Here is a 23,818-nt window from a genome sequence, read left to right on the forward strand (position 1 = left end):
CCGGGTGCTCGGCTCCTCTCCCACAGCCCCTCACCCCGACTCACGTCCCAAGATTTAGGCCCCAAAACTCAGACCCCTAACCACCAAGTGCCTCTTCTATGTTCTCGCGGTCCCAAAACCTTGGACCCAAGCGCCGCCCACCCCTCGCCCAACTTCCGGTGGCCACACGCCCCGCCCAACTTCCGGTGACCACGCCCCGCCCAACCCCCTGTAGCCACACGCCCCGCCCAATTCCCTGGGCCCACACGCCCCCGCCCAACCCCCTGTGGCCACACGCCCCGCCCAACTCCTTGTGGCCACGCCCCCACCCCGCTGGAGGTTAGTCATGGCTACAGGGGCTACCAGATTGCCCAGCTTCTGGCTGCTAAATCGCCGCCTTCGGTAAGCGCAGAGCCGTTGCTGGGCGCAGGCCGCCGCCCGCCTTCCAGGAGCGCCGGAGCTGCTGGCTCGGGGATCTGGCATCCGCCGCGAGGAGCATTACTTTTGAGGGGCTTTGTGGGTAAAGTAGCATCGCATCATTTCCATTTCCTTCGCGCTGGCTGCTGCTCTCTTGCGCCTGGGAAGCTCCTCAAAGACCAGTCCCGTGATGCGGGTTGGTGGCTCATCTTCCCTTTCTCCCCCACCCCCAACTGGTGGGTCCCGGAGGCTTCTGGGATGCCACCTTAGGGACCTTTATGCTGGAGACAAACCCGCTTTGCTCGTTTCTTAAATTAGATTAGAATGTAAGACGTTGCCCTTGGCCTAACCTTGTGGAGACAGCGGTATAGTCACCAATGAAAACCGCAAACTCTCTGTAGGAAACAGCAAGCACTGGAATCCGGAGTGCGCCTAATTGGGGTAGTGGGATTGCCAGTCGTTTGACTTTCCTAAATGCATATATTTTATCATTTTAAAAGCCAAATATGATTGAAATTGTGCACTTAATTTAATGCACAATTTAATGATTTAAATTGTCCCTTGTGTGGGAACTGGCAGGCGCATGTAGGCATTCTGTGGAGCAAGCTGGAGCTTTCGCCTGCCAAATGGCTACTTTTGCCTACCCTTTTCAGGGTGGAATTTGACTGCTGGCAGCGGGTGAACCCCTTACATTTTTCTTTCAGTTTTCTACATGGGAATTCGGGTAGGACAGAGGTTTTTCCCTTCCGAAAATGGAATTTCATTATTTAGTATAAAATCCTGTGGCCTGATCTTTTTCAAATTGCTTTTGAACCAGGTTCTTTGTGCTGTGTGAAAGTTATGTAGCTTTCAGGAGCTGTGAGACACTTGCTGGATTTGGGCAGTGTAACTCGTTTATCATTTCAATCATCTTTGGCGCGTTTAACTTTGTTATGTGAGGTAATCATTGTGAGCATTGTTTTTTTTCTTTTGGCCTCAAGTACTTAGGTACCCTTCTCCTCCCTGCTTAAAAACACTAATCGCCTGGCTGCCTTTGCTGTTTCTAATCTGCTCCTGGCTGGTTGAACAGTGTGCCCATGGGTGACGCAGCTGCAACAAGTAGATGTGAAGTGTACCTACTACCCTTTCCTTTTAAGCATTTTTCTTTGCCCATTCTCCCCTCATCCTCAGTCAGCAGTCGAGATACAATTTGCTGAGAGAGAAAATTGGCTTAGTGATGGTTAGTGTTTGATTATGAAATTGCTGAGGCTCTTTGATGATTGTCGGGACACGTGTCTACATTTGTCCTGTGAACTTTATCCATCTGTGTCTACATCGCTTCAGACACTTCATTTGTTTCTTGCCTGGCAAGATTTAAAGGACCAGTGGGTGCTGACGGTAAGATTTTCTCTTTCTTAGTTTGAATTGCTTCTAATGAATCATTTCAGTGGTGTGGACTTTAACTTTCTTTTTCTTATTCTAAAGTTCCTACCGTTTGCTTCTGTATTGATTTTTTTGGAAGAAATTATTTGGAAGTCACTAACCAAATTATTTGGAAGTCACTAACCATTTGCAGCTAGCTTGCCGAGGCAAGTATAGAGAAAGTATTGATACTGAGACATCGCATTTTGCTCTGTAAGAGTCAGGAACAATCAGCAATGCAGAGTGTTGATTTCTGTCTGTCTCTGTGTGTCTGCAGTCCTCTGCAAGTCATTAGCTTCCCAGTACTTCAGCTGCACATGAGCAGAGCAGCAATGAGCGGCAGTCAGAAGGACTTTGAGATGGCAGTGAATCAGGTGAAACTCTTGAAGAACGAACCAGGAAAAGAAGTGAAGCTAAAACTCTACGCACTGTATAAGCAGGTAAATTGCCAAAGATCTGGCAAAGAGAGACACTTGAGTAGATGGCTTTTCAAAGAGATACGCTGTAGGTTTTACTAAAATCCCCCTTTTATATGAAGTGGCTGCAAAAAATTCGGGGAAAAACTATATGAAAAGACTTTTTCCATGAAGTTTTTTAAGCTACCTCCTACTTTGGATTTGTACTGTTGTCTTTGCTCTGAAGAGCAGACACCTGAGAGTTGTCCTGTGTTTGATCATTCCAGAGTAAAGATACTTAAAAGATAGGACAAGTATGTAAGTTAGTAATGTATGTATTTCAGTCTGGGGAAAAAAATAGGTAGGCTTTATGTGCGTCTTGATTAGAATAAGTCCATTTTAAAAGATCTTTTGAAACAACTGGGAGCATTTGAATTAATGTGATCACTAGGAATTAATGTAAATAATATAGTTAGTAGGAATTAATGTAAATGCTATAGTTACACTACATTTTGATCACTAGGAATTAATGTAAATTATATAGTTACAAAGAACTGGTTGAAGCAATTTAGAAATGAAGATTGAGTATATAGCGGTGAAAGAGAGTTTTGAGGGTTCACTAAGTTATTAAGTAGAAAATAAATGAAATAAGTATGACAGAACTTGATAGTTTTTTAATTTGGGTCATAGACTGGTGATTCATTATATAATGCTCTACTTTTGTGGATATTTGAAGATTTTTGTAATGAAATTTGAAAAACAAAGTCAAAACTTCAATGTCCAGAAACTGCAGGATGAAGGGGAAATGTGCCCTTGGACTCTTGTATTGTTCTCTCTTCTGTGCTTGTTTTAAGTCCTGTAATTGTGTATAGAAGAATTTATCCTTCCCAAAGAGATGTCTAGTTTTTGCCTGGAGCTTCTAGGCCGTGATCTCTGCAGCCTGGAATACTGTGCCTGAAAGGAATGTTGTTTGCCCTAGGGGGACCTTGGTTTATACCAAATGCTTTTTTTTTTTATTGAGTTTTTTTTATTTTATTTTATTAGAGGCTCATACAACTCTTATCACAATCCATACATATACATGCATCAATTGTATAAAGCACATCTGTACATTCTTTGCCCTAATCATTTTCAAAGCATTTACTCTCCACTTAAGCCCTTTGCATCAGGTCCTCTTTTTTTTCCCCCACTCCCTTCCCACTTGCCCCTCCCTCATGAGCCCTTGATAATTTATAGATTATTATTTTGTCACATCTTTAAAGTGCCATTTCACATAATCTTCAACTGGGATATTTTATTGTAAAACACCCACTCCGTCTACCTGAAACAAAATTGCGTTGCTATTTGCATTTTACTCAGTGAAGTTTCATACGGGCTCATGTCATTCCTGCTGTGTCTGCCTTGTCTTCAGTTTGTTGCCTAGCCGACTCTTGAATTAATGGTGTTTCCACTGTCAGTTTCTCGCTGTTGCCAATTTATCGTGATGATTGTTTGCCTGATTCTGTATGAAATTGTGATTATTAACCAAAACCAAAATACCTTAAAATTAAATTAGAATTACGCTATTGGAGTCACATAACGTCCCCAAACCCTTCTCTTGTAACACTGTGTAGATGTGTCTGTAGAGACAGTTTGAAGAACTCGTTACTGGCAAACAGACATTTGATGCTCCAAATGTTAGGTGTGTTTCTGGCATGTTTGACCTGCTGATTCTAAGCTGGCACCGGCTCTCCCCTATCAGCTCTAGGTTTTGAGATACAGACATGTGCCTTACACCACCCTTCACTCTGCTTGCCCATAAAAAAATCAGGATATTTTAATGTAGTATTAGGTAGCTGAAATAGAGAAACCGCATGCTGGCTTTATTTCTTTTATTTACACAGAAAATTTGGTTCCCATTTAACAACTGCTAGACATATTGCCCAGTGATATTGGTTACGCTTTCCCTAATGTCCAATATTCTCATTTTTCCCATTCTAGTTGTTTTGCTTCCATTAATCTAGCTTCCCTGACCCCTTCCACACTTCTCTTTATTTTTAAAATCATTTTATTAGGGGCTCATACACCTCTTATCACAATCCATACATGCATCAATTGTGTCAAGCACATTTGTACATTCTTTGCCTTCATTCTCACAACATTTGCTCCCCACCTGAGCCCCTGACATCAGCTTCTCATTTTTCCCTTCCCTTCCCACTCTCCCGTCCCTCATGAACCCTTGATAATTTATAAATTATTATTCTGTCTTATCTTGCCCTGTCCAGTATCTCCCTTCACCGACTTTTCTGTTGTCCGTCCCCCAGGGAGGATGTTATATGTAGATCCTTGTAATCAGTTCCCCCTTTCCAATCCATCCTCCCTCCACCCTCCCAGTATCAACACTCACACCACTGGTCCTGAAGGGATCATCCACCCTGGATTCCCTGTGTTTCCAGTTCCCATCTGTACCAGTTACATACTTTGGTCTAGCCAGATTTGTAAGGTAGAATTGGGATCATGATAGTGGGGGTGGTGGGGTGGAGCATTTAGGAACTAGAGGAAAGCTGTATGTTTCATCGTTGCTACACTGCACCCTGACTGGCTTGTATCCTCCCCATGATCCTTCTATAAAGGGATGTCCAGTGGCCTACAAATGGCCTTTGGGTCTCCACTCTGCACTCCCTCACCTCATTCACTATGATATGATTTTTTGTTCTTTGATACCTGATCTCTTCGACACCTGGTGATCGCACAGGCTGGTGTGCTTCTTCCATGTGGGCTTTATTGCTTCTGAGCTAGATGGCCGCTTGTTTGCCTTCAAGCCTTTAAGACCCCCGACCCTATATCTTTTGATATATTCTGGTTTTATTTAAAATAGTTTATGTTGTACTAAATCTTGAGGTCAGGTCATACTTAACATGGTGTCCTTTGATGAAAAAATATACTTAAACAATGCAGATTACATGAACTTGGGGTTTTTCCCAAGAGGAGACTTTCTACACTTGTAAAGTGTTACAGTCTTGGAAATTCACAGGGCCAATTCTACCCTGTCTTATAAAGTTTCCATGAATCACAATTGACCCAATGACATGAATTTTTTTTGGTATCACTTCACCTTTATCAGGAACTAAATAGCAGGCAGCTCCAAATTGTTATCTTTAAAAAGAGCCAGAAATAAGAGTTACTGTACACTAAAAAAGGAGCCCTGGTGGTGTAGTGGGTTGTGTGTTTGACTGTTAACCACAAGATCAGCTATATAAGCTCACCAGCCTCTGCAAGGCAAAAATAAGACTTTTTGCTCCAATGAAGATTTTCAGCCTTAGAATTCCACTGGAGAAGTTCTTCTCTACTCTCCAGGGTTGCTGTGAGTTAAAATCGACTGACCAATAGTGAGTTTGGTAAAATAAATAGAGATTCAAATGTTCTGAAACACAAAAACTGGGATGAAGGGGTGGGGCTGTCAGAGTTGGCTCTTTTATTAAAATTGAAATGTTCCAATCTTGTTATAAAATGGTACAACTTATTTACTTGGGCACGGAAACTCTTAAAAGTTAGAATTTTTCTTATAAAGAAGCTTGGTGTTAGCCTCTCTTCTAAAATAGTTAAATGAATTATCCATTCAGTTCTGCACATTAAAATGGGTGCTGAATGTTTACTGTGTATTTTGAAGAAGAAAAAAATTCGGTGTCAATTTATGTAAAGTGCTATAACGTCTTCCGTTTTTGGCAGTCTCTAAATTTCCCTCACACCTTCCATATATCTGTGTCTTTTCCATTTTCTTTATTTTCCACTCATCTCTAGCTGTGTTCTGGCCTCCCAGGATACAACTTGTAATGTCTGTCCATAATGCACAGCCTTCCGTACCTAAAAGAAAAGCCCACTGCTGACTAATACATTCAAACTTATAGTGAACCTATAGGACAGAGACGAATTGCCCCTTTGGGTTTCCATACCTTTCTATCTTTTAAAGCAGCGGTTCTCAACCTGTGGGTGATGACCCCTTTGGGGGGGATGGGAGGGGGTGTCGAACGACCCTTTCACAGGGCTCGCCCGATTCATAACAGTAGCAAAATGACACTTCTGAAGTAGCAACGAAACTAATTTTCTGATTGGGGTCACCACAACATGAGGAGCTGTATTAAAGAGTCGCGGCATTAGGAAGGTTGAGAACCACTGTTTCAAACGCTACAGAGTGACTGGTGTGTTTGAACCACTGACCTTATGATTGGCAGCTCAACTAGCCACCACAGAAGTCCCTTAATACCCAATCCTTTTTCGGGTATCTCTTAACTTTTTTGTCTTACCTTGTATTTTGTGACTCTGAATTCTTTTTTAAAACTAGGATGATAGATTAGTATAACTGCAAAAGCTTATAATAGAGTGGAACATCATATCTAAGAAACCAGAGCTGATGAAATCTATGAAATTTTCTGAATCAACCCTGAAAATAACCCAGGAAGAGGACTAAGACCAAGACACCAAGAAAAAAATAATATATGTATATGCAAATTGTAAATCAAAATATGTAGTGTTTATATGTAGCTTTTTGCTTCCCTAGCTCTTTCCTATTATTTGTGTGTTTTTAGCAACAACCTGAGGGTGAGGCAGGGAGAAAGTCCAATCGCCTTGTGTGCCCTGTGGAAGGTTTTTGGGGAGGCGGCGATGACCATCAGGGTTCCCTGTGAACTGTGGAATGTATTGATCTGAAGTACACAAGACTCCAATGGACATTTGAGCATTCACCTTTCCTTTCCTGCCCTTTTCTCAGGCAACGGAAGGACCTTGTAACATGCCCAAACCAGGAATGCTTGATTTTATCAATAAGGCCAAATGGGACTCCTGGAATGCTCTTGGCAATCTCTCCAAGGTGAATTTGTATTCCTTGTGCTTTTATTTTACTTGCTGTACTTTCCCTAAGGAAAACTAGTGTTGTTTATGGTCACGTCACTATAAGTGGAACCTTGAAAACCTTGATGTACTTACTTCTGTGTGATCTCTCTTCATTCCAAGGTGTTTTTCAGGTTGACAAGTTTCTCTGGGTGGCTTGTTTGTTAACCATGACTAGGAGCTCTTTTGCATGTTTTCTTCAGGAAACCGCCAGGCAGAACTATGTGGAGTTGGTGTCCAATTTAAGTTCATCTGAAGCCTCCAGTCCAGGGAAACCTGGTGCCGACAGTAAGCAGGCTGGATATGACACCCTTGTGGTAACCTCAGAAGACGGTATCACAAAAATCATGTTTAACCGCCCCACCAAAAAAAATGCACTCAATCATCAGGTATTGTCCACCCTCCTTGGAACTTTGTTGTGCTTCTCTTTGTCTGTTGTATTTAGAAATGGACATTTCTGCAGTCTTCCTATTTTTTGGATATCTCTTCTTTGGTTGTGCGTAACGATGAGTAATCATGGCATCTTTGTCTATAGCAGAGGTGACCTTTCAGTGTTTAGAATTGGTGAGTCTCAAGTGAGTGTGCATCCACAGAAGGCATCAAAGACTTCCCTAATACTGAAAGCAATATAAATTCAGTTAATATATAGGAACTATTTGCTGATATCAAAAGACATAGAGACCCTCCAAGGTGGACAAACCTGCCATAGCAGCTTCCAAGAAGAGGCGTCTTCACGCCAGTAAGATTTCAGAATGTGTATATTTCTGCTCACAGTTGGTGTTTGTATCTATACAAATAGAAAAGAGAGTAGGACGTGATATCATACAGATTGTCACCCACCTCTGCTTGAAACAAGTACATTACTAAACAAGAATGATAGCAAAATAGCCACCCTATCCTAGAGCTGAATGCTTGGTACTAAACTGGGATTAAAAGCAGAGAGGATAAACCCGGAAGCAGCTAAGGACAAGAAGTGCTTCCATTGCGTATATAATCTGTATTGTAGTAGAATATACCCCCAGACTAATTGCCCAGAAGTGGGTTTCAACTTGTGGCAACCCCGTGTGTTGGCAGTGTAACACTTCTCCACTGGGTTTGCAAGACTGTGACCTCTTGGAAACAGATCATCAGGCCTTGCCTCCCAAGTGCTTCTGAGTGGGTTCAAACTGCCAACCTTTTGGATAGTAGGTGAGGCCTTAAGTGTTTGTGCCGCCCAGGCACTCCTAAAAAGAACATAAGCATTTAAACAATCTTAAATAATTATTTCTTATATGTACCACTCAATTAGTAATGCATTTGGTTCTCAAAACTTTTATATCCCCTTTCCCTGGTTCATTCCTATAAAGACATGGTCACAATAATAATGACTGGTTTTCATCGAGTTCCTAGGAAGTGCCAGTACTTTTTACAAGGAGTTTATTTGTTACCATTATTTGATAATGAAATCATTAGAAAGATTCAGTAGTAACTTGCTCAAGTCCACATAATTAATAAGCTTGGAATCCGAATTTAAAAACACTGATATCTTCAATTCCGAATCCTGGCTCTTGCCAGCCATCTTCTGTGCCGCATCACCCTGACTTTAGTAATAGTAGGATTATTTCCTAATTTTTATTCATGCATTATGCAAAGTCGGTTTATGCGTTCTTTCTGTTGGATGTGTCCTCATCATCAACCTTTACCAGTCTCATAGAAGGCAGGAGCTACCTACTTTCAGCATAAGTTACCAAGTGACAGAGTGAAGAGTTTTAGAGATATTGGTGATTTAAAGCCCATTTTCTTTGTGTACCATTACAGTGTCTTGGGAACAGCACTATTTTAGCACTCATCCAGATTTCCTAGACTGCCTGGAACTCGCCTACTGTCTCTTGACCTCGCAACTTACATGTCACTTACATGGAAAGTTCTGACTACCTCCTGACCTACCCTTCACAGGCTAGTCTTAGCCATCTTCTCCGAGTTCCCACTCCGTTGTTCTTTTCTTCCCCCACCCCCCACATTTCAACGTGATAATGTTTTCTTAGCTCCAAAAACTCAGTGGGTATATCCTCCAATAGTGCCACATACATAATATGCACCAAATAATGACAAAAGGAATGAAAATGCCTTCTGATGTAGCATTCCATCCTTTTGGCTATTAAAATACCACATAACTATTTGGCAGTTTGCCTAGAACAGACTGGCATTTAGTGAACCCATTGGGTTTCAGTTGTCATTTTCAAATTCCTCATCTTCCCCATTTATACAGATGTATCAAGAACTCATGGCTGCACTTGAAGCAGCAGGCAAAGATGATTCAGCCATAACCGTGATAACAGGTAAGATATTTTCTCGTTTCTTAATTATATTTCCATTTGAGGGGCAGGGGCAAAGTGTTTTAACAAAAATAAGAGTTTGAAAAACTTAAGCTTTAAGATATTTTCCAGTTTAGAGGTGCTTTAGTTCATAAATTAGCAAAAACTATGATAAAGGGTTGATATATTTATAACATAAAGCACAGATAAAAAATAGTAAGAAAAGTACTGAGATCTAGATAAATGACTGAGTAAAGGAGCCCGGTAACGTTGACAGACTAAGCATTGGACTGCTAATCATAAGGTCAGTGGTTCAAAACCACCTGCTGGTCCAAGGAAGAAAGATGAGGCTGTCTAGTCCCATAAGAATTCACAACCTCGTAATCCCTTTGAAATGCTGATATGAGTGGGAATCAACTCAATGGCAATGGATTTAAAATGAATAGACAATTTATATGAAAAGGTGCAGGAATTAAACAAACAAGGAAAAACATAACCTTGTTAATGCCCATATATGTGAGTGCAAATTAAAATTAGAAGGTACTATTTATATTTCTCTAAAATCAAAAAAGAAGTCTGAATTATATCTGATTTTAACAAAGTTTTGGGGTCCTTGGGTGGTGCCAAGTGTAATCACACTCAACTGAAGCCTTCCTGGAGGTACGTTGGAAGAAAGGTCTGGCAGTCTGCTTCCAAAAAAAATCAGCCATTGAAAATTTTATGAAGCATGGTTCCACTCAGACGCACACTTTACCTTCATTATAAGCAAAACAACAGAATTGAAAATTTTGCGCGTGTTTCGAAGCAGGGTTAATGTTTCACAGGTATAAATCTAAGGACTGCCTTCACTGATCTGCTTAATCACGATGTTAAAGATAATAAAATAAAGCATCACTTTAAGGTCCAGGCCAATTGAGCCTTTTAAAAAGTCTGTTCTACTTCTCCAACAAGTTAGGTGAGTATGCTAATGAAGAGAGACAAATGGGGCTTTCTACTCCCATAAAGAGTTAAAATCCCAGCAATTTATTCACAGGGGCAATTCTGTCCTCTCCTGTAGGATTGATATGAGTCAGAATTGACTCAATGGCAGTAAGTTGAATGTAGGACAAGCATCCTCTATTTACTTAGAAACTACCTCTTTTTGTCCCAGGCCCTTTATTGAATCATATTCCCCAACTATAAGAGCCCACTCACTGTCTAAGTGAGATGTCTTTTAATTTATCCACTCTCTTAGGGTACACATTTATGTTAACAAAATAGGTACAGCTAAATGGAAACAATCTTTAGCACCGATGCTACTTCATTTTTGTCTAGATTATTTCTTAAGCCAGCTCCTTCGCTCCTATTTGAATCACTTTGCCTCTAAAACTTTAATTGTATCAAGATTGGCGTAGCACAAAGGATACTTTTTAAAGTTAGGAGAGCCCTATTATGTGAAATTCTCTAAATATTTATCAGTTAATAAGTTCCTTCTTTAGCATTTAATAAATTTATAGAATATGGATAATTTCTGTATAATTGGAGCTCACTAATCTCATATGTATTTGAATATATAAGTAAAGATTGTTTCCACAATAAACTGAGAGACATAATTTTTTAAAAAAATAAGTAATATGTAAATAAAAAACTCACTATCATCAAGTCAATTCCAACTCATGGTGACCCTGTAGAACAGGGCAGAACTTCCCCTGTAGGTTTCTGAGCCTCATCTTGTGGAGCAGCTGGTGGTTATGAACTGCTGACCTAGAGGATCACAGCCCAATGCATAACCACTAAACCACGAACTCCTCAAAAATGTAACTAAAGAAAATGTGAATATATTTAAAACATTTTTATCCTTTAACCCAAGAATTTCACTTTGGAGGGTTTTGATTTTTTTAAATCATTTTATTGGGGCTCATACAACTCTTATCACAATCCATACATACATCAATTATGTAAAGCACACATACTTTCGTTGCCCTCATCATTCTCAAAATTCGCTTTCCACTTGGGTTCCTGGAATCAGCTCTTCATTTTCCTTTTTCCCCTCCCCTTCCCTCATGAACCCTTAATAATTTATAAGTTATCATTTTATTCTATCTTACACTGCCCGGCGTCTCCCCTCACCCACTTTTCTTTGCCCATCCCCCAGAGAGGAGGTTATATGTAGATCCTTGTGTTCAGTTTCCCCTTTCTATACCCACTTTCCTCCCAGTATTGCCAATCTCATTGCTGGTCCTAAGGGGTTCATCTGTGTATTCCTCCACGCGTTACGTTGCCCTCCTGGTTTGGCGTGTCATGGTGGGGTCTATATGCATGTTTCAATTCTGTGGGGACACAACCCATACTCTCCCCATGGGTGGGTTACTGCCCTGTTCCCTCCTTGCCATCAGCTCAGTTTCTCACCGCCCTGCTTCTCCCTCTACCTAACCCCCTTCCCCTTCTTTATGCTGGGCTCTCATGTACCTCCCTAGGTGTGGCCTGCCTTCCCTCCAATTATCTATGTGTCCACCCATTTATTGTGAGATAGGTGTTCATTCTTCTATTCCTGGAGTGCTGAGTGTACTTAATTCAGGGGGGCTCTTGTTATACCTGTCCTTTTGTGTTTCGTTTACCTCACTTAACATGATTCCTTCCAGCTCTTCCTACGAAACAATGTTTCATGTGATTGTCCGCCCTTTTCAGTGCTGCATTGTGTGAATGTTCCAGAGTTTACTAATCCAGTCATCTATCGATGGACACTTAGGCTGTTTCCAAGTCTTGGCGATTGTGAATTGTGCTGCAATAAACATTGGAGCACAGATGACTGGTCGTGTTTTATTTGTTGCTTCCACCGGGTATATGCCCAGAGAGGGATGACTGGGTCATAGGGTAGATCAGTTTCCATTTTCTTTAAGTATAGCCAGATTGCTTTCCACAGTGGCTGTACAAATCTACACGACCACCAGCAGTGGAGGAGGGTTCCTACTTCACCACAGCCCCTCCAACACTTGCGCTCTCTGATTTGCTGATCTGGACTAGCCTCAGGGGTGTTAGGTGGTATCTCATGGTTGTTTGGATTTGCATTTCTCTTATGGCTAATGACCAGGAACACTTTCTCATATGCTTATCGGCCATATGAGTCTCCTCTCTAGTGAAAGTTCTTTTCAGTTCTTCTGCCCACTTCCTTAGGGGGTTAACTGTTTTTTTTCTTTTTGCAGGTCATGATGGTGTTGTAGATTTTAGTAATGAGCCCGTTGTCCGATGTGTCATTGCTAACAATCCTCTCCCAGTCTGTCGGTTGTCTTGTCACCCTCTTGGTGAAGTCTTTCGAGGTGCACAGACGCTTTATTCTTATTAAATCCCATTTGTCGATTTCCAGTTCACCTGTGTGTGTACCCTTCCCTATTGCAGTGAGCCTGTGAGTTCCCTGGGCCAGTGCTCTGAGGTTAGTCCCAATTGTTTTTTAAAAAGAGGGAAAGGCTTTATGCCACAACAACAAAAAAGTCTTTGTAGCCTTACTTATAACTGTGAACATGATAAAATGTTTTTAATGTGCTTATATTATTCATGAAGCAAATCATAGAATACCCACTAGACCATATATTGTACAAGCATTAAAGTTATCATTACAGAGACCAACAATATAGAAAATGCTTAAGCAGAATTTTATAAAAAATAAAAATTTTATCAGTACTGTGGTTACAACTGGGAAATATTACGTGTACCAATGGACCTGGACTGCTGAGGACATAGAAATGAATTTGGAAGAAATGTGATTCGGAAGCGTACTGGTTATAGCTCAGGTTCAAGATTCAGGTCAACTTGAATGTAAATCCCTCCTTCATAACCTACTAATTGCTTCCTCAGAAGGAAACACTGTACTTCTAGCCCATTGCCGAGTGGAGATGACTGCATGAGATAACACATGCTGGGGGCACTGACAGCACGTGGGTCACAGCAGGCACAAGATCAATGCTATGGCTATGATTATTTTTGGAATGGCAGAATCCTGAGTGATTTTCTTTTCTTTTGATTTTCATTGAAACTGATATAATTATGTATATTACATAGAGACACCCAATTGCTTTCAATAACAAAAATGAGAGCAAGTTTCAGTGGCAAATGAGAGCAAGGTTCAGTGGCAAATGAGAGCAAGGTTCAGTGGCCAAACAGGGGAAAGGAGGGGAGGTGTGAAGGAGAGATGAGGCAGAACCTTGCTTTTTAATCATAGCGAATTCAAGAGAAGGAAGCGAATAGTAACCAAAACAGTAACGTTAGGAAGTGGCCATTGGTTTGAGAGAGAAGTTTCTTTGTAATTATCTAAGGTTTTGCTTGTTTTTAACTAGAGGTGTACTATAATCGAAGGTTTTGGCAGAGAGAAAGTCCAAAAGAATATGAAAGAAGGCAAACAACGAATACTCTCCCTGGAACCCCAGACCGACGCCCTAGAAACGTTTTCCTTGATGCATTCCAAAAACGTGTGTTGGGGGTTGTATGTGTTTATTTGTTTCCTCCCACTTTTATTAACAGAAAAGGAAGGATAAAGTATATATTATTCTCACCTTTTCTTAGAAACATCTAAAAAAATTAATGTCAGTCTGTATTCTGAATCATTCTTTTCACTCTTATATAGTATTAAATTTTAAATTCTATAATGTTTCATCATTCTTCTATTGATGGATATATAGATGAAATGATACTACAGTGAATATCCTTGGATGAATGTCTTATATCTTTCAGCTAACAGCCAAATACATGCTATTTCTTAACAATGATAATTCCTTTAATTTCCCAAAAGTTGAAGGGATATTTTGTGGGGTGAGGGTTCATTTCTATTATTAATTCTTAGTTTTATTTTAATCAGAAATTATCTATTTAGCCTCTATATAGAGAAACATTGAAAATAGAGAATTGAAAATGCCTAAATTTTTATATTATCTCAGAGCACTTCAATAGGAAGTTCATTCCCTATTTTTCAGAGTGTAGAATTCAATGATATATTCATTAGACTTCCCTTTCTCCTTAAACTTATTTGAATTCCTCAGGTTCTCTCTTTTATTCTAATCTACCTTGAACTAAAAAAAGTGAATTAATGGAGCCTGGGTGAGGATTGGGTGAGTAGGGTGGCTTCTGAAAGGTTAAAGGTTCCAATCCATCAGCTACTCCATGGAAGAAAGACAAGGCTGCCTGCCCCCATAAAATTTTACTGTCCTGGAATCTCTCAGGAGCCAGCTCTATTCGGTCTTAAAGGGTTGCTTTGAGTCAGAATCAACGCTGGCAGTGGGTTTGGTTTCATTAGAATCAGAGGGAGCTCTTGTGGCACAGTGGGCTAAGCATTGGGCTACTAACGGAAAGGTCAGTGGCTCAAACCCATTAATAACTCCACAGGAGAAAGAGGAGGCAGTCTGTTTCTGTAAGGATTCCCAGGCTCGTCAATGTCAAGGAGGAATTTTACTCTGCGCTACACAGTTGGAATTAACTCCTGGGTGGTAGTTTTTGGTTCGGTTATTACTGTTGTAGTTTTGTCAATTTCTCCTTTTCTGAAAGTGCATATTTGTCTTATTGGCACTAACGTTGTATGATGAACCTCCATTGTGGGATTTATCCTTTGTGATAAAATGGCCATCTTACCTCATTAAACACTGCCTTGAATTTAACTATGTCCGATATGAATGTGACAACATGTGTGTCTCTGTTGCTTGTGCTTTCCAGCATGTCTTGAACCGTCCTTTTAATTGTATACCTTTCTAAAGTATATTTTTGGGTAATGTCTTACGCAGCATCATGCTAGGCTTTATACTTTGATCTACTCTGGGAGTTTTTCTTATAAAGGTGCATTTATCCTGTTTAGATTTGTCTTCATGGCATATAAGGTTTTGGTTCTGCCGTCTTACATGCTTTCTATTTAAAATGTTTCTTTTGTAATTTTTTTAACTTCATAGTCTGTATTTTTCTTGTTCTATTTTATGTATGATTTGTTTCTAATTATGTGGATACTTTTACTACTTTTAACAATTCTGTTCATGTGTTACACATATATTTCTACTGTGTATTAGTACCTTTGGACCGTATGTACTGATTTCTCCTAAGAGGAGCTACGATGTTAGCGTGTTACCGACTGGCATCTTCTAAGACTTCTCGTCTGAGTTTATGAGCTCTTAAGGATTGCTTCCTTATCTTCTACCCGAGAAGGGCTGTGTAACAGTTTGAGGCCAACACTAACTGTTCTCTTGACAGAATGGCCAGGAGCAGTTCTGCCCTGCCCTCTAAGGTGAGTCAGGATTGATGCAATGACAGTGGGTTTTTACAAGATGGCCTTTTATCGCCACGCCCCCCAAGCTAGACCATAACACTGACCTTTCCTCCTTCTCCCTTTCTGCCTTCCTTGTCCTTGTTTTGATCATGCTTTAACATATTTCCCCCTAGGAAAAGCCTATCTTTTCAAACTGCTTGCTGTGATGGTCATAAAATTGTTCTTAGAGAATATTTTTTTTTTACTTTGTATTTCGATTGTTCTGTTCCAAAGAGGTCCAAATTCTGAAAAAGAAATGTCTCATCTGCTGGCACTCTTCTGGACCATTTTCTCTTAGTTCTTTTCCGTCATATTCGCTTTCATTTATTTTCCTCAGTGATCTCAGTCCAGAACTCCAAATCTGATGATTTTTAAAATAATGTCTCTTCATGCTGCTGCTTCCCAGGGAATCCTCATTTCGTCAATAGTTGTGGGTTTTCTCATTCATTTTTCTCAATAACTCTCCCAGACCACCTTTCTTTCCATGGACTATCAGGTCTTTTTCCAGCCTACCTCCACAAAATAATTCAGTTTTTTTTTTTTAACTTCTGTTCAAACAGCTAGGCGGGGAATTGTATGGCACATTAGCTTCTTATAGAAACACAGGAACATTTTATAGAACAAAGTTTAGAAACATTCAAACAAGTAGTGCCCTTTGTTTCTCAATACCTCAACTCTTCCCTTTTGGAACTTGTCCTTGGACCCACCTCAGGATGGCTCATGCTAATGTCATTTCGCTTTTGGTCCACTGAACTTCTCTCACCTTCCAGAGCACTCCTTTGGATAGAACCCCCCTTCCCTGTACTCCAGTGACACTGCCTCCCATAACCCATCACGCAGTCTTCCTCCACCTGGCCAGCAGCAGTAGGAATGTTCTTGAAAGCCTAACCCTCAGCACTCCTCTCCTCACCCGTCTTCTCTGCCTAGATAATAATGTATTTGCCTACAGCTTCCACTTAGTGTCTGCCAATGATCTTCCTGCTTTAGCTCCAGTCCAGGACCCTCTAGGAAGCTCCACGCTGGTGTATTCGTGCACCTGCTCACTGTTCTCCTTGACCACTTCACACATCTTGCTGGGCCTTTTTCCAGTATCTCCCCATCTAGACTGTAATGACTGACTCCACATCTCTCCTGTCATACAGACCACAATCCCAATATTTGTTATAGGCTTTCACCTCTACCCCACTTCCAAAGTCCAGTCTAATTCCATTTTACTCCTTCAATATGCAGGGGCTTCAAAAGCTTCATGTGGAAAAATCCCATTGTCTTTTCATCTCATTTTGAAGCCCCTCGTATCTGAAGATGAGCCATGGTGCTGTGTACTTATGAGTTGGGCTGCTAACTACAAAGCCAGCAGTTGAAAACCACCAGCCACCCCTGAGAGAAACACGAGGCTTTCCACTCCCGTAAAGAGTTAGGGCTTGGAAACTGACAGGAGTCTTGGAGGGTGTCCATGAGTCGGCATCAACTCAATGACAGTGATTGAGTAGCTCTAGAATTCATCTTTTTTTTTTTTTGCATCCTCTATTACCTCCAGTCCACCAAACTCTTATCTAACTGAAGTAGGCTCTAATTTACTCCCTGTTCATCCCCTCTGCCTTCCTCTTTTCCTATGCTCAGTCCAGTATTTTTCCAAATACAAAATCTGATTTTTCTCCAATATAAAATGATTCAATGACACCAAAACAATTCAATGGAAACAGAAGAGTGTTGTTTGTTTGTATTTTTTAAACAACTAGTGCTGGAGCAGCTAAATTATCCATGTGGTAGAAAATACTTAACTTTCATCCCATTTAACCTCTTACACAGAAACTAGTTTAAAATTTATCCTTAGCATCAGCATAAAACCTGGAAACATGAAAGTTTCAGAGGAAAACATCTTTGTAAGAGATGGGTAGCTTTGTGATCTAGAAGGGTATCTTTTTAATATTGGAGCTAATAGATTGTCTTGAACTAGTCTCACCATTCTTGCTTCTAAAGAGCATTATTTTTTAAACTAAGGAGCATTCTGACTGTACTTCTTCCAAGACCGAGTTGTTAGCTATGTTGGCAGGCCATGGTACTTTCAATCAGCTTTGACACCACCGTAATACAAGTACACAGGCTATTGTTTTGTTTTCCTCACGCTCACTGTCCAACTTTCTCGTGACTGAAGCAGTTGAAAACACCGTGGCTTAGGGCGGGCACACGGTATTCCTCACGGGAACATCTGTGTTTCTCAATACCGTAAAGAGGTCTGTGCTGCAGATTTACCCAATGCAAAGCATCTTCTCCTCCCTTACCTGCTCTTTCCATGGGCAGAGATTATGGATGGGAGCAAGCAAAACCCTTGGCAACTCCAGCACTATTTAGTATTGAAAATGAATGAACACCTGATATACCCTTGGATAAATCTTAAGAACATAATTCAGCAAAATAGGCCAGATACAAAATTGTAACTATTGTATTTACCTATGATGCTAGAAGTCAGAAAGTCATTGCTCTCGTGGACAGGTTGGGAGTGAGGTGTTACTTGGAAGGGCCACAAGAGAACTCTCTGGGATTACACTCTTGTTCTACTTTCACGGGTGTTTACAATTTTCTAAATTAATTGAACATTTTAAAAGTGGTCATGGTTTGTTACCTATAATTAAACACACACACAACAAAAAGCGTGACTAATGACTCGTCAGTGCTTAAGAAAAGGTCAGAGTGTCACAGAAGTCTTGCTTGGACCATGCTTCTTGTCCTCTTCCTACTCCAGGCTCCTCCCCTGGTGTATTCTGCACCAGACACAGGGCACATCTTTCAGCTTGTCATATATGCTAGAATCACCTCCCTCCACAGAGTTTTACACATGCTTTTTTCTCTGCATGGAATGGCTCTTGCCACGACTTACTGGTAACTTGTGCCAGTCCTTCACATAGTTCAGTTGTCCTGTCCCTGAAAAGTTCGCCCTTTAATTCCCTGATGTAACCAACCCCCCGGCTGCATAGTGTCATTTCATTACATTCTTCTTCATCATAGCACCCTAATAGTTGCATTATTTACATGCTTATGTTTCCAGATCTGCATCCTACTTACACACTCGTCTGTGAATTAGAGCCAGAACCATAGCTGGTTCATCATGGCCTACCTATTTTGCCAGGCACTAGCACGGAACAAATAGTTCCTCTCTGAGTCAGAATAGGCTTGATGGCAATGGGTTTTTGGCAGAGTTTAGGTACGTGGGTGGAACAAACAGTTTGCACTCAACTGCTCACTGAAAGGTTGCTGGTTCAAACCCAGCCAATGCCACCATGGAAGAAAAGTTTTGCAAGCTACTCCCATGAGAGTCATTGACAACCGAGTTCTACTCTGAAACACGCAAGTCACCACGAATCAGAAACTACTCAAAGGCAATGCGTTCAGTAGCATGGAGCCTAGCACACAGTAGACGTTCGACGATGGTTTTATGAATGAGTGGTGACTTTGTAGGTTTTATTTTTACAGGAAACGGTGACTATTACAGTAGTGGAAATGATCTGAACAACTTCACTCAGAGTCTCCATGGTGATTTAGAGAAAAGTGCCCAAGATGCGGCCATTTCACTGAGGTAAGATTAGCATTCACTTCCACTTCAGAGGGCTCACTCTGGCTCATTCAAGTGCTATTTAGCTGAGCAGCCACCAGGTCAGCAGTTCAAAATTACCAGCAGCTCCAGGGGAAAAGGTGAGGATTTCTACTCTCATACAGAAGTACTGTCTTCGAAAGCCACACGGGCAGTTCCAGCCTGCCCCATAGTGTCACTATGTGAGTCCACATTGACTCAGTGGCAGTGGGTTTGTTTTTGGTGTACACGTGCATTGTTAGGTGTTGATCAAGCACATTTCTCTTGTCTGCCTTTGTGAAAACGTGGGCACTCACTCCTTCACCATGACGTCCGTGCCTGATCTTTATGCTACTCAATCTTAGACGTGACTGGGAAGCATAAAAGTGGGCCCCAGTTATAGATGAAATCCTCTTTGGTTCAGGCAGAGCAGTTGAGCAAACACTCATCTGGCTAGGCCAATGTGTGGCTCTCATGACTTTGGGTCCTAAGAAACTTCAATGCAAAACAAAAGCAGACCCAAGTTTTCTCTGTTCCTGTTCATTATCCTTCCTGGGCCTCCAGCCACCATTGTACAGCACAGGCCAAATTGCCCCAAACTGAAAACTCTAGTCAACGTGCACCTATAGGATTCAGGTGACTACGTCCATTGAGTCTATTCGAGTGATGTTCCAGGTGAAGCATAGGAATGGTGACAAGCTAGGAAGCACCGCTGATTCAGGGTTTGGAAACTTAGAAGGGCTTATTTCAGACTCATCTTTGTCTTGTCTGTCATTTGTTGATGCTGTCTTGTAAAATTTAAACATGCTTTTTATGTGTTCATTACTGTAGGGATTTTGTAGGCTGTTTTATTGATTTCCCTAAGCCTCTAATTGCGATGGTAAATGGCCCAGCTGTGGGGATCTGCGTCACCCTTCTCGGGCTGTTTGATGTCATTTATGCTTCTGACAGGGTAAGTCAGCTACCAGAGGCATAAGAAGTTAGGCAAGTGGATGGAAAACAAGCAAGGCCTTTTGACCCGTACTTCATTGTTGTAATTGTGAACAGAATACAGTAGGTATGTGATTGAAGGAGCTGAGTTTTACATAATAAGTAATAAAAAAGAGTGTTCTTAAAGATTTAATGTAGTGAATTTGACTAATTTTATTACCCTGTCATGATTAATTGGAATTTCCCGATAAAACAACATTGCTTTGAAAATTGGGCCATCTCTCTGATGGTGCTATATTCTAGTCATATCACAGTTGATCGGTTTTCATAATGTTATTACTTTGGTTGAAAAAGGTAGTCACACATGAAAACATGTTTATTGGGGGACAGATAGTATATTTGTAGGTTATTGAATACTATTGCCAAGTGAAAGAATTCTTGTACTTAGAATAGGGAGGGATTGCAAGCATTAGTGATTCAACTCCCTCCTTTGCACATAAGAACACTGCTGCCTAGAGAAGGTACTTGTGTAAAACAAAATTTCACTTGAGTTAAAATTTTTAATTTTTATACATAGGGTAGCCTATACATTGAGTTAAGTCTAATTCATGGCAACCTGGCATAGGGTGGTCCCAGAGTGTAAATCGTTCCAGGAACAGAAAACATCATATTTCTCCCATAGAGGGACTGGTGGGTTGGTGTTGCTTACTTTACAATTAGCAATCCATTACTTAACTCACAGTTGTAATATATGTCCTCGTAAAAATTTGAAGCACGTAGAAACGTGGGGTAAAGGAACTCTGCAGTGAGACACAAGAGTAACTTCTGTGTAATAGAAATATTCTGCACCATGAATATGGTGATTGTATAACTATCCGTGTGTGAAAACTTACTGAACTGCACACTTTGAGGGTGAATTTTATTCTATATAATATATAACACGATCCTAATTTTTAAAAATGTTTTCTAAATCAGATGTAGGATTTATGCAAATTGTGCTTTTTATAAACTTGTGGGGGCAAAGTCACATATCAAAAGGTGGTTTTCTTTTTTTTTTTTTTTTTACCAACTAGGCGACGTTTCATACCCCTTTTAGTCATCTGGGTCAAAGTCCAGAAGGATGCGCCTCTTACATGTTTCCGAAGATAATGGGCTCAGCCAAGGTAACTTTGGAAACCTTAAAAATAAAATGTAATGATGTGTCTCTATTCCAACTTAATAAGTCACTTTTATCCCCAAGATAAACATTTCCTCGCTTCATTTTCCATTAGTGGACAAAAGAGTTGAAAAGTGGGTTTTTTTCCCCCAGAGAGGGCTGATTTATTTCCTCAGGAAGGGGACACAGGGAGGGCACTGAGGGACACACCACCCTCCCCGCCAGCACACACACACTCTCTTCTTCTATTGGGCCGTGAAGGGGACCCACAGAGAGGGGAGGCAGCTCACACTTGCCCTGCGGATCCTCAGGTTAGGGAGCAACAGGAAAGTGGCCACATGCTTCCCAGACACAGCAGTGGCTACTGTAAATGCAGGACTAAGGACTTCCTTGCTGTGGAACAGGCTGGTCCCTCTCTGCACGGGGAGCAGATACCCACCCAACGGCAGTCCCAGAGTGGGCCACAGAGGCTTGGCGGCTGCTCCCCACCTCTAAGAATTTAACATATGCAGGACCCAGGTTATGGCAATGTCTCTGTGAGAGAAAAGGAGACATTCCCTCTGTGACTGCAAACATGAGGGCAGCACTTGTCCAGTTAATTACTGTAGTGTCATCTGCATGTATAGCTATCACAAGGCCTGGTCCTCAGTGGCCATGCCAGCCCCCCAAGTCCTCTGGGTTTGGGCCCCACTTTAATGACTGTGGATATAGATGTGGAAAGTGACATGTCCTCATATTGCTTTTCATGTTAGGCAGCTGAAATGCTCCTTTTTGGAAAGAAGATCACAGCAAGAGAAGCTTGTGCTCAAGGACTTGTTACTGAAGTTTTTCCTGATGCCACGTTTCAGAAAGAAGCTTGGACCAGGCTCAAAGTATACGCAAAGCTTCCACCAAATGTGAGTACTCAGTTTTTACTTATAACAACTGTGGACAATCTTTCCTAGAGGGAATATATATTTGCGTTAATAAATAGTAAAAATGGCAACAGTTTTTGGGTGACTTTAAGCCCATTTAAATTTTGGATTCAACAGAATAATGTTGAAAACACAAAGTAGCTTCCAAAAGTTCATGAAAAAAATTCCATTACCTTTAATTCCCCTTTTCCACACACTTTTTAATCCCCCTTGTAGTGATTTTACAAGTATATGTAAACATTTCCTTTCTATTAAGTGATGATAAAGGGACCGGTCTTTAGAGGGCTAATTTAGAGGATGATAGACAGTATTTGTGAAGCAAATCTCACCATTGAATGAAAGCTCAATTGACCGTATGCTAGGAGATCCTTACAGTGCAGCAGCTTTTTGATGGGTTAGTGGTTGCTGGTAACTGATTGCTCTTGGATTCTTGCTGTTCACTGTGTAGTCCTGATGACTTGGCACCCAACACAGAGTTCCTTAGAAAGGTGTACGATCTTAGGCTCTGCCCCTTACCTACTGAATCGGCGTCATCAACAAGCTTTCCAGGTGATAATTTTAAAGTTTGCGAAGTACTTTTTTACCGTTTCTCTAGACACTGTAAATGGTTAGTATGTTTAGTTGATAACCCAAAGGTGAGGGATTCAGGTCCACCCAGAGGCACTTAAGATCATGTGATCTGCTGCCAAAAAATAAACCAATAGAAACTCTATGGAGCACAGTTGGACTCTGACATGCATGGAATTACTCTAAGTGACTCCCTGGCACCCGGTCCTATTGGTGTTTTATAATAACATGTATCTTAAAGGTTTGTTCAGTGAACCATGGAGAAATAAGACTCAGTGTTATAGAATCATCCCACTCGTATTAAAATAACTGCTGACCTTATTGTTGGACTGTTTTCCTTAGGCCATGAGAATTTCAAAGCAGCTTATACGAAATATGGAGAAAGAAAAGCTACATGCTATTAATTCCGAAGAGTGCCGTGTCATCCAAAGCAGATGGCAGTCCGAAGAATGTGCAAATGCGATCATGAACTTCTTATCTAGAAAAGCAAAACTGTGACAACAGTTACAACCAAGTCATGTACATCAAGGGAAGGGCTGTGATATTCTGATTTCTCTTCTTTTGAACTAAATAAACTTCCGTGGTGCCTTTTTCAGTGCTAATATATCTCTAGGACAGTTATATTTCATTGAGACCACTAGCCAAGATCAGTTTGAGTAAGATGAGGCTGGCTGCCCCTGGAAAGATTACGGCCTGAGAAACTCTGTATAGAGTTGCTGTGAGCTAGAATCTACTTGATAACAGCAGAGCCCTCATAGGGGGAATGATTATGTAGACTAAGCTTTAAGGATCACATAGGAGCCTTACATCTTTCGACATGAATTGTTGTTGCCAGGAACAGTGAAACCGTGTGCCTGGCTTCCTACTTCGAAAAGCATTCACAGCGTTGCATGCTGAGGTCATGTCTTCAAACACCACAATAGCACTTTGTCGACCACAAAGAGCAAATGACTGGATGGGACCAAACATGGATAGTTTCTGGATGATTGATTGAAGATCCTCCGTAGGCTGCAGGTTCTTCCTCAGCCATCTAAAAAGGAAGTAAATGTAAAGTTTGTGTTACTAGAAAAGAAAT

General features: G+C 40.9%; 1 protein-coding gene across 7 annotated transcripts; it reads left to right on the top strand.

Annotated features, from left to right (window-relative positions):
• The first annotated feature begins 288 nt into the window (after positions 1 to 288).
• ECI2 (enoyl-CoA delta isomerase 2) lies at positions 289 to 23,345 on the top strand. 7 transcript variants are annotated; one of them, XM_075555253.1, is made up of 12 exons: positions 290 to 499; positions 1,567 to 1,773; positions 1,861 to 1,964; positions 2,075 to 2,237; positions 6,940 to 7,038; positions 7,262 to 7,447; positions 9,307 to 9,376; positions 19,080 to 19,182; positions 20,008 to 20,128; positions 21,180 to 21,269; positions 22,015 to 22,158; positions 23,086 to 23,345. In XM_075555253.1, the coding sequence occupies exons 4-12, from the start codon at positions 2,115 to 2,117 to the stop codon at positions 23,239 to 23,241; spliced, it is 1,092 nt and encodes a 363-aa protein (XP_075411368.1). In that variant the 5' UTR covers positions 290 to 499; positions 1,567 to 1,773; positions 1,861 to 1,964; positions 2,075 to 2,114; the 3' UTR covers positions 23,242 to 23,345. The 7 variants fall into 7 exon arrangements, with proteins under 7 accessions (XP_075411367.1, XP_075411368.1, XP_075411370.1 ...); XM_075555257.1 differs by having other exon boundaries at positions 364 to 381; XM_075555255.1 differs by lacking the exon at positions 1,861 to 1,964.
• The last annotated feature ends 473 nt before the right edge of the window (positions 23,346 to 23,818 follow it).

This window comes from Tenrec ecaudatus, chromosome 7 (genome assembly GCF_050624435.1).
Source record: "Tenrec ecaudatus isolate mTenEca1 chromosome 7, mTenEca1.hap1, whole genome shotgun sequence".
In the NCBI taxonomy this organism is placed as follows: domain Eukaryota; kingdom Metazoa; phylum Chordata; class Mammalia; order Afrosoricida; family Tenrecidae; genus Tenrec; species Tenrec ecaudatus.